This window comes from Schistocerca gregaria, chromosome 2, assembly GCF_023897955.1.
Source record: "Schistocerca gregaria isolate iqSchGreg1 chromosome 2, iqSchGreg1.2, whole genome shotgun sequence".
NCBI classification, from domain to species: domain Eukaryota; kingdom Metazoa; phylum Arthropoda; class Insecta; order Orthoptera; family Acrididae; genus Schistocerca; species Schistocerca gregaria.
The window spans coordinates 702612171-702629650 of record NC_064921.1 but is presented as its reverse complement, the minus strand read 5'-3'; the positions used below and the strand labels follow the sequence as shown (position 1 = coordinate 702629650).

The 17480-nt window shown below is 43.3% G+C and overlaps 1 protein-coding gene across 1 annotated transcript in view; it reads left to right on the top strand.

Moving 5' to 3' along the window:
* The window catches only part of LOC126335943 (ice-structuring glycoprotein-like), a 45604-nt gene extending 29004 nt beyond the window's left edge, over nucleotides 1-16600 (top strand). Inside the window, exon 3 of the mRNA XM_049999420.1 lies at nucleotides 15689-16600. Coding sequence (XP_049855377.1) covers nucleotides 15689-16495 — 807 coding nt within the window. The 3' untranslated portion in view covers nucleotides 16496-16600. The remainder of the gene's footprint in view (nucleotides 1-15688) is intronic.
* The last annotated feature ends 880 nt before the right edge of the window (nucleotides 16601-17480 follow it).

Sequence of the window (17480 nt, the reverse complement as noted above, 5' to 3'; positions counted from 1 at the left end):
GAATAAATTTACGGAAAAAGTTAATTAATCCCAGAAAGCTGCGTAATTGTTTCTTTGTCGTTGGAACAGTAATGTCACGTAAAGCTTGAAGTTTTTCCGTGTCAGGCGCAATGCCTTCTGCTGAAATTACATGTCCAAGAAATTTTATGGAAGTTTTGCCAAAGTGTGATTTGCTAAGATTAATTGTGAGTCCTTGTGCACGAAAAGTTTGCAACAGTTGTTCCAGAATCAAATTGTGTTCAGACCAGTTAGCTTCTGCAATAAGAATGTCGTCTACATACGTTGTGATTCGGTCTTTAAGTTCTGTCGGAAGTATAGTATTCAAACCGCGAATAAACGCTGCTGAAGAAATTGTTAAACCGAACGGTAATTTGCAAAATTGATAACAGTCACCAAAACAGAGAAATGCTGTGTACTTTCTGCAGTTCGGGTGGAGCTAAATTTGCCAAAATCCCGATTTCAAATCTAATGTGGAATAAATAGCAGTACCATGAAATTTCTGTAGAAGTTCTTCTAGTGTTTCTGGGCGATCTGTTTCATTGATAATAATGTCATTGATGTGACGCGAATCAAGTACGAGGCGAAGTGATCCATCCTTTTTCTTAACAATATGGAGCGGGTTTATGTACGGACTAACTGCTGGTTGAATAATACCTTGGTCAAGCATAGCTTGCAACTCTTTCTTAACCTGTTCTCTGTGAATATACGGAATGGGATAATGTTTGGCTTTAAATGTGTCGTGCTGTTTGACTTGAAATTCATACATGAAACCGGATATAGTACCAGGGATGTTGTCAAAAACTGGAGCTTGCCGTAAAAGAATTTTGCGTAGTTGCGTACGTTCGTCGTTTGTATTTGCGCTGCTTTGTTTTACTTTATCAGAAATCATTTGCATAACGTTATAGTCAGCTTCGTCTGGTGTATTATAGTTGTGTACAAACGTATCTGTGAACAATGTGGAATGACAGTCTATGTTACGTGATGCAGAAATGACCTCTGTCCGATCAATTGTTTGTTCTTCTGCAGATAAAGAGTGCTGAAATTCTAATGCCAGTTGTACATTTTCATCTTTTAACATTAAATAGGAAATTTGAAAGTCAATAACTGCGTCGTGTTGTACCAGAAAAATCGTACCTAAAATAACGTCTGTTGTCAATAAGCGAACAATCCAAAAATTTGAGTGAAACGTATGACCTGCAATACAAAATGATAAGTGTGTCTGTAATTTTACATCTACTCCTTTACCAGATACTGGTCCTTTTACTTTAGTTTTGCCTAATGGTAACGTAGGATAAGTATTCTCTTCGTTACAATCGTTGAAAGTTTCCTCATTTATAACTGACATAGGTGATCCAGAGTCGATTACTGCTGAAAATGTGGATGATCCAATCTTTACTTCAATGACAGGGTGGGAAATGGTTTTTTGAATAACTGGTTTTTCCTGCAAAAGTGTGTCTCGGAAGTCGTCAAAAGTAATAACATTTTCGTGAACATGATTCTGTGCGTCAAAAGTATTGCTTACCTTGCTAGAAGATGTAATCTGTACTGTATCTAGTCACATTCTATCTCACGCACTATTATTTGCGGAAGGATGCTGTGGCATTTCAACTATTTGTACTGTTCTGTTATTTCTTCCTGACGTATTACGTTCGGGATGATATCTACTGTCTGGTTCATTCATGATAATATGTTGTTGTGGTTGATTATGCTGCTGGTAAGACCGACTGTTACGCTGAAAACTGTGCTCATTGCTTTTACGTCTGTCATAATAATCGTTGCTATGCGGCGCATTGCGATATGAGTTGAAATGGTGTGTTTTCTGTACGTAGTGATTTCCTTGTTGCTGTGCGTTACTATTTGGCGGAGCCGACGCTATACGTGTAGGCGGCGAAACATTAAAGCTTGGTTGACCTTGCAAACTACATTGTTGGTTAGGTATGCTAACCGACTGGTTTCGTTGATGTTGTGGGGAAAACCCTCTATTGTTGCCAAAATGTGTTTGCGATAGCTGAAAATTACTTAATTCTTGTGCAACTGATCTAGTTTCTTCACTACTATTCCTAGCACAAGCCTTAATTTCCTCACGTAATTGTTCTTTAGTATTATGACATTGCACAGCAACGGCTGTAATCTGTTCACTAAGTTGTTTGCAATTGTTGTCTAATTTTTCATGAAGTTGTTTGGAATTATTATCTAGTTTTTCATTCGACTGTTTGGAATTGTTGTCAAGTTTTTCATTAAGTTGTTTGTAATTGTTGGTTTGTTTTTCATTGAATTGTAGCAGTAATGCCACAACTTGATCCAAGCCAAAATTACCGACTCTATTTTTCTGTACTGTGTGATAGTGTGTCTGCATTTGTCACGTTTTGTGAAACCATCTGGTCACTGCCTGATTCACGAAAAGGTTTGCTAATTGGACGTGCACTGTGGGTCACTACCTCATAATCAAATAAATCTGACGTTTTTTGACTACATTGTTCATCTTCGTGAGAAAAATTTATCTGTTCACTGTGTGAATTTTGCAAATCAGGTTTGTTAAACTGGGCAGCGTTCATTGTAACGGAAAGTGCCGCGTCATCAATTGTCGTTAAATTAACAGAGGACACAATCGAATTTTTTTGCTCATCATTAGCATTAAAATCATTACTAGTGATCGGTACGCACTGATTGTCTGTAACTGGAGGATTATCATCAAGACACTGAGTGTCGCTAGTATTATCAGTCAAGTTATTAAAGTCGGCTTTTTCACTCATTAAGACTCGCGATGTACTGTTAGCAGTTTTTCGCGGCATTTTCACAACTCAAAGTTAACCACAAAATCCAACAAAGAAAGAGCAAAAATGGAACAAATACAGTTACAACAAAGAGCAATAAATTGCCGATGGTCTGTGAAAGAAAAAGTGACAAATTAGTAAATGCGTTGCGCCAGATGCAAACTACTTTTAATATTAAGTAAATAAGAGCAGATATATAGCTGACCACTTCTCAGAAATTCACAAAAATACGATCCTGGCCGGTTGTCGCCAAGTGTAACCTCCCCACAAAATAAAATAATATGAATAATATTCTCATTTACTGTAACCTCAAAACAGAAAAATTTCTAAACCTCTCAACAGTAAAAAAATATAATTATGTCGTTCACATTCAGTATAACCTACCAACAGGAAAATTGCGTAACGTATCAATAATAAAATGTGACTAATCCCTCAATAAAAAAAATGTGGGTCACTTATAACCTTTCAATAATTGACAGTCAATTTAACCTGGTAAATTTTGGACGTCAGCAATGCTGCGTCATGGCCCTGATACATCATTCTGAATAAGCTGAAAAATCTTACCTTAATTAGGTCGCCGGATAACGCGTATATATCTGCTCCTATAAGAAATTTTTCCTGGCGCAGCTAAGTGCAATGCTGGCCGATAGATTTGTCTTATATAAAAGGGAAGAACTGATTTTCCTTTTCAATAATCGGGATGGCCAAGGATTGGAGAAATTAGTGAATTCTTTAAATTGAGATGAATGTCAAAAGTTACTTTTATGAGAAAGATTATTATTAACAGATTTTTTTAAACATTTACTTGGGACTTGATGTAACAATACTACATATGCGCGAGGTTGCTTTTACCTTATCCTACAACGCTCAGGCTCCGCCATCGCTGCACAAGACCGGCCCAGCCAACACGATACACCAGACACGACTGCTCGCTAGCAACAACTTACTCCTACTAACACACAGTTCTTATTGCAGTCAATACTGCTCTTTGGTCTCAGATTCTTTTCTAGCTTATATATCGCAGCAGCGCGTGAGCAATACATCGAAATTACATCAGCTCGAGTGCGCTAGCAACAAATTCTTTAATTACGGACCTCTTACAACATTGCCTTTCGAAAGGATTTGTTGATTGAGGGCGAGAGTGAACACAACAAAATAGTCAGTAAACATTAAAAAATTATGATAATTATCGCCAGTTACAGCTTTCAACAAACCTTTGTTGCCTTTACTATTTTGTATGAGTCGTTACATGTTGCGAACTTCAAATTACAATGTATACATAATGCTGCTTTTACTGTATCGACACTCAATTTGCCTCTAGTGTCAGACCAAAAAATAATGTGGCTGAAGACTCTTCCCACAAAGTTATTCCTCATGGAACTACCATCATCCTTTTGATAATTTTGTTTTACATTTGGCGTATCTCCGCTTAAAAATGTTTTCCCCGAATACGAGTTTGGGGAGGAAGAAACTTGACTTTGCAGTCATATGAATGCATTTCTAAAAATACCGAACCACTTACACTTCGGCGCGGAACACCGAATAGGGGACTGAAATACCGAACAGTTCAGTGAAATGACCAAAACAAATCTCTAGACGGTGTTGTGCTTCATGTAGTTAATTTGTTATTCGTCAACAGCAAAAATAATTGAGCAGTTTCTGTTTTTGCTACTAAGAAAGGGTCACAAACCAGGAATAACATGCTAAATGTAGGAGCTGCAGAGTTCCAGTCAGAAGAGATCTGTCCAGTCTTGCAGAAGATGTGGTTGAGTAAACATCGTGCGCGAACGCTCTCTGGAAGCAAGTGTCTTACTTCCGCGTGCAGTATCTCGGAAGTGAATCTTGATTAACGGAATACACAGTTAAACAATTGAGGGATAGAGATTTCCTGCGTTGCCGGTTTTTCTTCGATAAATACCATGTAAGGACCTGGATCTGTTATCATGTAAAACAGGTAAACGGTAATAAAACAGTGATTCTTAAGTGAGGTCCCTACGGAGAATGAGGCGGCAGTCCACTAGGCCGTCCGGTTCCCGCAGACTACATGGTGAAGTGATCAGTGGTAGCCAAGGCGGTAGTGCAGAAACCCAGCAGAGTCACAAGTGAGCTCAGACGTGGAATCAGACTGTACAATTTGGGCTGACAGAATACGTGCAGCAGGCCTGCAAAGAAAATGTGGAGCTGATAAACGAATGGCATTGGGTGACAATGTGGTAGATAACGAAATGCAACACATGACGCATGTGAATCAATCAGACATGGTTGTAGGCAGTGGTGTGGAACAGAATAACGATTATGCAGAAACTTACTCTGAGTGAAGATAGAAAAATCCGCTTTTACAAGATACCAGATCGGGGTCCTTACATGGTATTTATCGAAGGGAAAACCTGCATCGTAGGAAAGCTCCGTCCTATGGCCACTGAGAAATTGTTTCACAAACATACCGAAAGTCGGAGGCTAGGTTTGGAATATTAAAGTAGCAAGAAGAAATAGGTTAAAGGATGAAAGTGGGAACAGTCAGCAGAAGAGTGAAGTCTCAGACAATGGCTAGCCTTCGGCCAGAACCGTATATATACCAAACCACCTACTATATAAACAGGGAGGGATACGAAGAGCGGATGTAAATCTTGACACAGACGAATTAATGCAAGAAATAAAATTGTCAGTGGAAGTACTGGAGTTTAGGAGAATAGATAAAATAACCTACGAAAACAGTTCTGCAACGTGAAACATGTGTTGTAACTTTTCCTGGTCTGAGGCCACCTCAGTATGTGTCCATTTACGGTATATTAAAAAACAGTTCTTACTCTGAAACCGTTACACGTCAGCAAAACTTTCCACCCACATTGAACAACAGATCGTATTTAGTCCCGAATATAGCCCTAAAAGAATTTCCTTCTCTGCTACAGGAGAGTAGATCCACTGCCATCACATTTTTCATGTTGTACAACTGTTTTAGTAGCTTATTTTATTCATTCTCCTAAACCCCAATACGCGCTACACAGTGAACGATTCGGTGTGTGGGACCGCAATAACACTACCGGCTCCTACATGCACAAGGGAAATGTCTCATTCCACAGCGCAGGTTCCACGTACCGGCACTGTACTTGTAAGGTAAAAAAGCCTCTGCTACGCCACAACTCAGTGTATTATGATATATTACGCGAACACCTCCACAACCCCAGATGTTTAACAGGGAGCGCAGTTGGAATCAACCCGTACCGTTCCCAGCAAACAATAAGCAATGGTTACAAAAGACCTAATACCTTTACAGAATTAGTAGTAGAACTTCTAACACGAATTGTGGTGCGAATAAAAACAGGTGACTGTAATGAACCAGTAACCACCCGGAAGATATTTGAGGGAGAGAAATACCTTCAATTGTGTACTGGAACAGCTGAAAACAGCTAAATTCGCAATGGATGTATTGCCGTTGAACGCTAGGTCTATAACAAACAATGTAAAGGTTCTACAAAACCTGCCGCAAAGTAATGATACTAAGTTGTGTGCCATTAGCGAAACATGCCTAGCTCCAGATGAAAACTTCAACTTCCAGGCTACCAAGTTGTACGAGCTGACAGAGAGGACAGTTACGGACACACAGCAATGTTGATCCGTGAAGATTTACATTACAAACAGTTCGAAATAAACAACAGAATCAGGGGAATCGAGGCATGTGCTATTGAAGTAACCATTGCAAGTAAAACCACGTCAGTTCTTTCAGTACACAGAGCGCCCAGTGTACAGCAAGTGGAAGGCTCTAAAGTCATTTTGGGAAATCTCAATACACACTGGCAGATAGAGAGGGGAATATAATGCCGGAAATAATTGATGAAGAAAATTTAGTAATTTTGAATGATGGCTAGGCGACTCGCAACAGTATACGCAGTCAAGGAAAGTCAGCAGTTGACCTAACTATTGCATGAATCGAATTGGTTCCTATCGTGAAGTGGTGCAAGGCCCAGTAGTATAGGAAGACCGACCGCTGCTAATAAACTTCCACGGCCAGAAATGGTTTAGCGAAAATCGTTGTAATATGCATATGTGTGATTCACGGAAAGCTACGTAAGAAATATAACGTAGAAGTACTTGCGGAAAGACACAGGCCTGTAGCAAGCTATACAACTTTTACGGAGTCCATCACCAATGCTACTAGTAAGCCCATACTGGAAGAGCGAACGTGTTGCATTCCAAGACGGCCTACAAGACTATGGTGGGGTGCGAAATGCTAGGACGCAAAGGCAATGCGAACAGAGGCAGTAAGGCGACACAAGAGACTCTCAACAGCAGAAATATATCTTCCTTTTAAACGTGCGATAGCGAAAGCCAAACCTATTTTGAAACAAAAGCTAAAAAGAAGTTCGGAGGACTTTGTTCCATTTTCACTAAACAAACACCATTCGCAAAGGTTTGGGAGAAAATTAAACACTTCGCAAACAAAGGGAGGACCACGCCACGGGAGGCTCCTCCATCGGAGAACATGTTAGAGGCAATACTGCAGCAACTGGTTCTCCCTACGGTGGATACCAGACCTCAACAAAGGTGTGGGCATTCAAAGCCGAACCTTTTGCAATCGGACAGCCTAACAGAGATGGGCAAAGCACTACTACATGCGAGGTGTACAGCGTTGGGCCCTGACAATATTAGCTATGAAATGATATGGCATCTCCCACGAGTGGAAAGACAACACCTAATTAATATCTCGAATAGAGTATGGGAGCAATGTGTCGTTATCCCGTCCATGAAACTAGAAAGAATAGCGACAGTTAAGAAACGAGACAAGGATGGGGATAATGTTGAATCGTATAAACCAATAAAGTTATTGACGTGTACACACGAAACATTAAAATGATGATGAAGAACAGATGGAAGTTGTAAGCGGAAAATACTGGCATTCTATTGCCGTAACATTTGGGGTTAAACGAGGAATGGGCGCAGACTAAGTTCTAATGCTTTTAACAACCGAAATTCGCAAATCCTAAAGTGAAAATAAACACTTATTGACAATTTTCACAAATTTAACAAATGCTACAAGACTGTCTCAGTACCGATATCAACATGTAAGCTGATTAATTACGGTGAGCCCAAAAGATTTGCTCTAAATCTACAACAGATATTATCGCACCGACAAATCATTATTAGAAATGGTGATCAAACAATCGGGTCGCAAGTGCTGGTTTGCCGCAAGGTTCTATTTTGTCCCCATGGCTTTTCAATCTATACAGTACGGATATACATGATGTGGTGGGGGACAACACAGACCTTGCAATTTGCTGATGATCTTTGCTTTTTAAGCAACCGTTGAGACATTAAATCAGCGCAATGAGACATTAGGACAACTGGTGGAGAATTTCCAGACTTGGCTGCTATATAACTCACTTGATATGTCCCCTAGTAAGACCTATGTCTGTGTATTCAGTAGACACGAATGTACAGGCTTGAGTCAAATAAAAGTATGCCCATATAAATTTCCAGTCAAGAAAACTGTCAAATATTTAGGCTTGCAGATAGAGCACGAACTAGCATGGAGCCCACACGTTGGAAGAGTGGCACAAAAATGCGAAAGAGCAATAAATATTCTACAATCATTTACGGGTATTGGCTGGAAGGGCAGACCCCAAGTTTCATAGAATTTACAGAGCACTTATTCGTGCATGACTCGGCTATGCATACATCTGTTACGGATCTGCAAGCCAGCAAACTGGACAAAATACAGTATAAAGCTCTCCGCATCCGTGTTGGTGTGATAAAAACGACGCCAACAAAGCTACTGTTATGGGAGACAGCAGAAGTATCTCTGCACCTCCGACAGCGTCACCTCCCATCTAAATTCATGCTAAAGCATAGTCTGTTTACGATGATGATGACGCTGTTTGGTTTGTGGGGCAGGTGAGGCAGTTGAGGCAGGTGAAACATCCCTGATCCCGCCGAGAATCTAACCCGGAACCACGTACTTAGGAAGCGAGAACGCAACCGCGAGATCACGAGCTGCGGATAGTCCATTTACGAGACCGTTGGTTGTGTGGAATATCTGGGGGTTAACTGTCGACTATTTTACCTAACAATCATGCGCCAATATATGTTCTAGATTACTTAGATATGGAAGAACACCAACACAATGTGGTGCACGCTACAGCTCTACCGTGTTACGACTACTATGTCCCTCACTCAGATCAAAGTGAAGAGTATGAAAGATAGCTGTCGTAACCCTTCAAAGCATGTGATGGAGATACAACAAATCTTAGAACATATAACCGATGTCAAAATACTATATACAGATTATTAATGCTGATGTCATCATATGTGCATTCGTGGACCAGATAACACGAGTATGTCGATGTTATAAATTTCCTGACGGAATGTCTATTATGATGGAGAGCTAGTAGCCATTTTAGAAGCAGTTAAGTACGCAGGAAACTGCACTGACGGCGAAATTATTATCTTAACCGACTCCCTAGCAACAGTCATCATCTTGGAAAACCATTTTACACAGCAATACACCAACCAGACGTCTATGAAATTATTACTCAAGTCAATAGCCTATAAGCCAGCAAAAAGAATTAATCTGTGTCAATCACTACAGCCGGTCGCTGTGACACAGCGGTTCTAGGCGCTTCAGTCCGGAACCGCACGACTGCTTCGGTCGCAGGTTCGAATCCTGCCTCGGGTATGGGTGTGTGTGATGTCATTAGGTTAGTTAGGTTTAAGTAGTTCTAAGTTCTAGGGAACTTATGACCTCAGATGTTAAGTCCCATAGTGCCCAGAGCCATTTGAACCATTTTGAACAAATCACTACAGCGGCATAGGCGGCAGATTCAGGACCGCCATGTCATTCAGCGTTACTGCAGATGGACTTCATTCAACGACTTAAAAGGACGATGCGAAAGAGGTGGGATGGGGGATGGAGAAGCCGAACCAACATCAAAGCGAAATATTATAGAGCAATACGACCTGTGATCCCGTCAACCCGTTAGTACACGAAGAAAATAATATCAAGAGGATTTCATGCAACCATAGCACGAATGAAATTTGTCACGGTCGTTTTAAAACAACTTTCGTATCTCCTAGGCCTGACCGACAGCCCTTTTTGTACTCGTGGAGAAGAAGTAGAGATGAACCATATAACAAAGACAAGCGGGATAGATGGGACGCTAAATCAACTGAGTGCTGTGGGGTACGAATGCTCCCGCTGGTTACCACTCTTTTGGGAACAAGAGACGTTAGAGTGTATAAATTCATATACACAGCTCTCAATGAATTATGGCTGTCAACATATCTACTCACGTCGAAAGCTAGAGGAGGAGGAGATTCGCAGCACGAGACCATAGGCTACAGCGGACACTCCTAGGGAGCAGAGCTCAAAAGAAGAATTGCGTTGCCAGGAGGACGGCCCCATTTACCCAGTGCATCGGCAGACCAATCGGACACATAAAGTGAAGTGTATTTGTACACAATTATTTTATGAAAATAATACGCCTTTTGTTGTAACAGACTTTCAATTAAATTTTCAACATAGATAAGCTTCGTTTCTACAGGTTGGTCCATTGATCGTGACCGGGGCAAATATCTCACGAAATAAGCGTCAAACGAAAGAACTACAAAGAACGAAACTTGTCTAGCTTGAAGGGGGAAACCAGATGGCGCTATGGTTGGCCCGCTCGATGGCGCTGCCGTAGGGCAAATGGATACCAACTGCATTTTTTTTAAATAGGAACCCCCGTTTTTTATTACATATTCGAGTAGTAAGTAAAGAAATATGAAGGTTTTAGTTGGACCACTTTTTTCGCTTTGTAATAGATGACGCTATAATAGTCGCAAACATATGGCTCACAATTTTAGACGAACAGTTGGTAACAGGTAGGTTTTTTAAATTAAAATACAGAACGTAGGTACGTTTCAACATTTTATTTCGGTTGTTCCAATGTAATACATGTACCTCTGTGAACTTGTCAGTTCTGAGAACGCATGCTGTTACAGCGTGATTACCTGTAAATACCACATAAATGCAATAAACGCTCAAAATGATGTCCGTCAACCTCAATGCATTTGGCAATACGTGAAATGACATTGCTCTCAACAGCGAGTAGCTCGCCATCCTTAATGTTCGCACATCCATTGACAATGCGCTGACGCATGTTGTCAGGCGTTGTCGGTGGATCATTACAGCAATAATCCTATCAATTTTTCCCACAGTAAGAAATCCGGGGACGTCAGATCCGGTGAACGTGCGGGCCATGGTATGGTTCTTTGACCACCAATCCACCTGTCATGAAATATGCTACTCAATACCGCTTCAACCGCACGCGAACTATGTGCTGGACATCCATCATGTTGGAAGTACATCGCCCTTCTCTCATGCATTGAAACATCTTGTAGTAACATCGGTAGAACATTACGTAGGAAATCAGCATACACTGCACGATTCAGATTGCCATCGATAAAATGGGGGCCAATTATCCTTCCTCCCATAATGCCGCACCATACTTTAACCCGCCAAGATCGCTGATGTTCCACTTCTCGCAGCGATCGTGGATTTTCCGTTGCCCAATAGTGCATATTATGCCAGTTTACGTTACCGCTGTTAGTGAATGACGCTTCCTCGATAAATAGAATGCGTGCAAAAAGTCTATCATCGTCCCGTAATTTCTCGTATGCACAGTGGCAGAACTGTACACGACATTCAAAGTCGTCGCCATGCATTTCCTGGTGCATAGAAATGTGGTTCGGGTGCAATCGATGTTGATGTAGCATTCTCAGCATCGACATTTTTGAGATTCCCGATTCTCGGGCAGTTTGTCTGCTACTGATGTGCGGTTTAGCCGCTACAGCAGCTAAAATACCTACTTGGGCATCATCATCTGTTGCACGTCGTGGTTGACGTTTCACATGTGGCTGAACACTTCCTGTTTCCTTAAATAACGTAACTATCCGGCGAACGGTCCGGACACTTGGTTGATGTCGTCCAGGATACCGAGCAGCGTACATAGCACACGCCCGATGGGCATTTTGATCACAATAGCCATACATCAACACGATGTCGACCTTTTCCGCAAGTGGTAAACGGTCCATTTTAACGAGGGTAATGTATCACGAAGCAAATACCGTCCGCACTGGCGAAATGTTACGTGATACCACGTACTTATACGTTTGTGACTATTACAGTGCCCTCTATCGCAAAGCGAAAAAATTGGTCCAACTAAAAAATTCAAATTTTTTTACGTACTACACGAATATGTAATAAAATGGGGGTTCCTATTTTAAAAAACGCAGTCGATATCCGTTTGACCTATGGCAGGGCCATCTAGCGTGCTAACCATAGCGCGATCTGGTTTCCCCCTTCAAGCTAGACGAGTTTCGTTCTTTGTAGTTTTTTCGTTTGATGCTTATTTCGTGAGGTATTTGGCCCGGTCACTATCAATGGACCACCCTGTACATACCAGTTCTATAAAATTTGTATTTCATTTTCTACAACTGCGCTGAGATTTGTACGTAGATCAAAATTAAAAGGGGTTGGTGATCTGATGTGTTTAAACTATTGGTGGTTGCATTGTCATGAACTGTCAAAATAAATAAGATAAAAAGATCTGTGCAGCGCAGCAGATGACACCGCACGCGCGTGTCCGACATGTGGGAATGCGGAATGCCAGACGCCTGTCAGGCTGAACGGAGGACCGGCACGGCACTGAGGTAGCGGGTGGCACCTCTCAAGTCGTTCCTGTCAAACGGGATTGCCAGCGAGCCGCCGAGCGCCGTGGACCAGTATATAAGCGGGGCCCGCCAGCCGTCACTGTACACGGACGCCAGCACTGACCAGCGGACAACATGGCTTGTAAGGTGAGGCTCCGCAGTGGCAGCACACTGCTGCACGCCACCTCGGTACAACGCCGGGTCTGTAGCTCTCAATATTCAGACAACCCCTGGCCGTCTGCGAATCACATGATTCCATCATCATAGTCATCATCACTAGCCATTTGGAAATCACTGTTGTCATAGGTCTAAACTATACTTCCACAGCATTACGTTTTCGGTCATAGGTATCCATGCTGCTCCAGCAAGTTTGCTAATATCCTCTACACATCGTATAGGTCTTTTTCATCTGCTTCAAATCTGCAAAGATCTGTATCGGTGAATACGTCATCCATTGCGTTTATTTATACAAAGAAAGTAGTTTTAAAGGTGGATTGGTTTTAGTTTTTGGACAGAATAATTAAATCAAGAATTCGGTTGCCGTCATTGCATTCCGTATATTACGGAGATCTGCTTTTAGAGTATTCGGTTAGAACATTATACAAGGTCTACTGCTGCAAATGAGCATCAGGAAATGGCTGCAACAAATACGAAATAAATAAATAAATGCCGTGCGACTAGGGTCTCCCGTCGGGTAGACCATTCGCCAGGTGCAAATATTTCGATTTGACGCCACTTCGGCGACTTGCTTGCCGATGGGGATGAAATGATGATGATTATTACAACGTAACACCCACTCCCTGAGGTGAAAAAAATCTGCGACCAAGCCGAGAATCACACCCGGGCCCTTAGGATTGACAGTCTGTCGCGCTTACCACATTCTTTTTTTTTTTAATCTCATTTTGTTGGCTTTCGTTCGTTGCATCTGCTCGGAGTGGACGTCGTAAGACACTCGTTTAAGTTCGTTGTTGATCGATTAACTCAGTTTTTTTTTTTTATTACAGAGAGCAGCTAACCCTCTGACCGAAGACGCTGAGCTACCGGGCCGGCGTCCACTCAGGTGCGGGGGCGGACAACAAATACGAAGAAAGTAGTGCATTGGTTACCACAATGGGCCTACACTGGGCAGGAACAAGCCATAAATCCACGACAAGGCATCATGAGTTATGAATCCTTGTTCAAAAATTGTTCAAATGGCTCTGAGCATTGTGGGACTCAACATCTGAGATCATCAGTCCCCTAGAACTTAAAACTACTTAAACCTAACTGACCTATGGACATCACACTCATCCATGCCCGTGACAGGATTCGAACCTGCGACAGTAGCGGTCTCGCGGTTCCAGACGGAAGCGCCTAGAACCGATCGGCCACATCGACCGGGTTCCCTTTATTTCTTCTTCTTCAATATTTCACGTTAGGCTCATTTGTGTTCCCAACTTTCCCAACCCATTCTGCTTTTCACAGGCCTGTCGCCTCAGTATACCTACAGACACTATCACCCCATCTTGTCCGGGGCCGTCCTACGCCCCTTCTGCTCCCCACGGATCCTGAGAATGTTACTGACAGAAGTCTTTCCTCTTCCGTCCTAATTAGGTGTCCAGTCCCCACCAGTCTTCTGTTCTCCATCCTCTGTGTCTATTTCAGCGTGCTAAATTACTTTAGGCGGTTATCTTGATAGTTCAGTTAGAAATGTCACTGCCGGTCAGATCCCTATACTTTGAGCTAGTCTTCTGCACGAATCATCTTAACTCAGCAAAGACGCTGGCCTGTTACATTTGCCTCTGCAAAATGTGTGTTAGTGACCCTCCCAAGAGCTGTCAGGCACACTTTCTTTCGTGTTGAGCCAAATATTTGCAATTTAGTTCTTGCATCGTGTAGCTACAGCAGCCCAAAAAAATCCTGCTTGTCACGTCTTTCGTACGACTCCCAGCGACAACGGAAAGTGTCAGTTTGTTTCTCATTACAGAGAAATTGATTTTTAAAGTGAAATTTTACGTGCCCAGTCGATAGAGTGGCCCCAAATCAGTCTACTATAGTGGAGGCCACCGGTGCCAAATTTCACGTATGCGGCGTGTGTGAGCCACGGATGGGCCAAAGGCTTCCATGTCACTCGGCTTTACTCGGTCCTTCTCGGAAGTATCCGGAACAGCGCAACATTGCATGTAGCACTGCTGAGCGGCATTTTTCGGTCGGCACAACCCTCTCCAGTGTGGCAGAATCACACTGTCAGCGCTGTTTAACCTGCGTTCGTGGTTTGAAGTGTTGTGTAGGGTGCTGTGGGAATCAGCACAGACACAAAGAAGGAAAGAGAGAAGTTGCGACGTCCGGTGACAGGAATCCAAAATCATAACACTTGAAGATTAATAGGACATTTCACATGTAAAAGGAAAATAAACGTAATTTAACTTGCTTCCTGTGCCTTCTACATGCAAATTTCTTTGAGATGCTATTACTAGTTGCACAACGCAGGTTAAGTATAAGCTTGCTATTACTCGGTACTGATGCTCTCGAAGTCCTGACCGAACTGGGTCCGACCAGCGATGGGCGGCTGGTTTAGTCAACGTTGACAGGGGCGCTGAGCTCTGTCCTCCTGGAGGTGTGGTGCTGACCGCTCTCTGCATTGGTGCTGGTCAGCGCCTTCTTGATGGCGTTTCGCGTCGCTGCGGTGGCTGGCGTGCAGTCGACGCTTTAGGACTGCACGTGAAGGCCGTTCACAGGTCCAGAGGCTGTTTGCGAGATCGACAGGTGGGATTCATTGTTCTGCACATCAAGAAGCACTTTGTGCTAAATTTGAAGGTCTAGATCACGCGAAGAAATTGGTGGTACGAAAAGTAAAATCTCTGAATCGTCCACTGTGCATCGCTGTACACAGTAGTGTGTGCTGTTTTAAAACTTCCTGAAAGATTAAAAGTGAATACCAGGTTGGGGCTCGAACCTGGAACCCTCCATTTCGAGGGCAACGACATTACTGACCTTTTTTTACCAACTGAGTTATCCTGGCACACCTTATTTTACTTTTCAGCAAATTCGTTGGCTAAGCCTTGTGAAATCTTCAGATTAAATACGATCATATTTTATTTTAGTATGTTTTGTCCAGACAAGCCACGCCCACAGTGTTAAATTGAAATCCTACTTGCTCATAGCGATGTTTAATGTGATAGCCTCTGCACCCAACACCCGTTATTTTCTTTTGCCGGCTAAATGTTGTGATCTCTGTGTATCAACAGGTGATAATTTTCGTGGCGGCTCTGTCGCTGGCCCATGCCGGTTACCTGGGCGCACCTGCAGTCCTCGCGCCCGCCGCCCCCATCGCTAGGGCTTACGCCCCCGCCATCGCCGCCGCCCCCATCGCAAGGGCATATGCCCCGGCCATCGCTGCCGCCCCAATCGCCAGAGCTTACGCCCCAGCGATCGCCGCCGCCCCCGCCATCCGCGCCGCCCCCGTGGCCGTGGCCGCCGCCGCCCCCGCCGCCGTCGCTGCCGAGTACGACCCGCACCCAGAGTACAGCTTCGCCTACAACGTCCAGGACGCGCTGACGGGCGACTCCAAGAGCCAGCACGAGAGCCGCAGCGGTGACGTCGTCCAGGGCAGCTACAGCCTGGCCGAGCCCGACGGCTCCATCCGCACCGTCGACTACACCGCCGACCCCGTCAACGGCTTCAACGCCGTCGTGCACAAGGAGGCCGGCGCCCACCCCGCCGTTGCCGCCGCCCCCGCCCGTGTGGCCGTCGCCGCCCCCGCCATCGCCGCGGCCCCGGCGATCGCTGCCGCCCCCGCCATCGCCGCCGCCCCAGCGCTGGCGTACGGTGCCGGCCTCGGCTACGGTTATGCGAGAGCAGCCTACGCTGCCCCAGCCATTGCCGCCGCCCCCATTGCTAGGGCAGCCTACGCCGCCCCCGCCATCGCTGCTGCCCCCGTCGCCAGAGTCGCCTACGCCGCCCCCATTGCTAGGGCTGCCATTGCTGGGCCCGCACTGGCGTATGGAGGATACGGATATGGCGGATTGGGATACGGCAAGGCTATTCTTGGTTAAACCCCTTTGTACAAACTATTCATTCCGTTTTCGTGAATGTTTCTATTATCATACACTTCCTGTGTTACAAACTCTTCTATGTAAATAAATCGCTGTTCACTGTAACGTTGTAATTATTGTTTACTTCCTTCTGTCATGACAGTGAGACAAAGCAAGAAGTTGAGAATTCATGTCACGTCTTTGCAATACTATTGAATGAGAACACTTTTCTGAGCAGAAGGAAAACAATTGAGTTTTGTAAGTTTGAGATTTATTTATGTCTTATTATTATTATTATTATTATTATTATTTTACTTTCTTCGGCAAGTACTGCCGCAACATCTAGGAAATAAAGTCGTCGAAGTTTTTATTAGTACTTATTCTCGTTACAGGGAGCTAAGTGTCCCTCAGTGGAGAAAATTCTTTAATAATTAAATGCTATTAGATGTGCCTTATAAAACTAAACGTTATTACCAAATCTGGCGAAAATAACATGTAATTAAAACACCGTCTAATGGAAAGAACGAAATCAGACGGAGGAATAAAACACTTTTTTTTCTATTTCTTATGCAATCGGCTAGGTGTCACTCTTGTAATTAACATCACACCCAATTGTTAAGCGTAAATGATTCAAAGTGCATGTTACTAATTACACTTACACGTTTGTGTATGAGGAAGGAATGTTTTTATCTAGCTTCATACGCGATGTCAGCATCGCAGTTAAGGTTTGTGACGCACCTGAAATGTTCTGTGAGACATGATTCACAAACTGCCCCACTCCATCGACTCCATCGTCTTACAATTAACATTGTTAGACAGGCTATCTCGACACTCTTTTATTCATAAGTACCTCGGTCGAATTGGATGGGTAAATTTCAGTTAATTCACGAGCAGGCACGGCAGACCACAATGACTGATTACAGTTTGTTGTGTTACATTTGTAACAAGATAAGGTTGTAATTTTCTTTTCTCTTCATCTTTTGCTTTTTTATAATTTTTATAACGC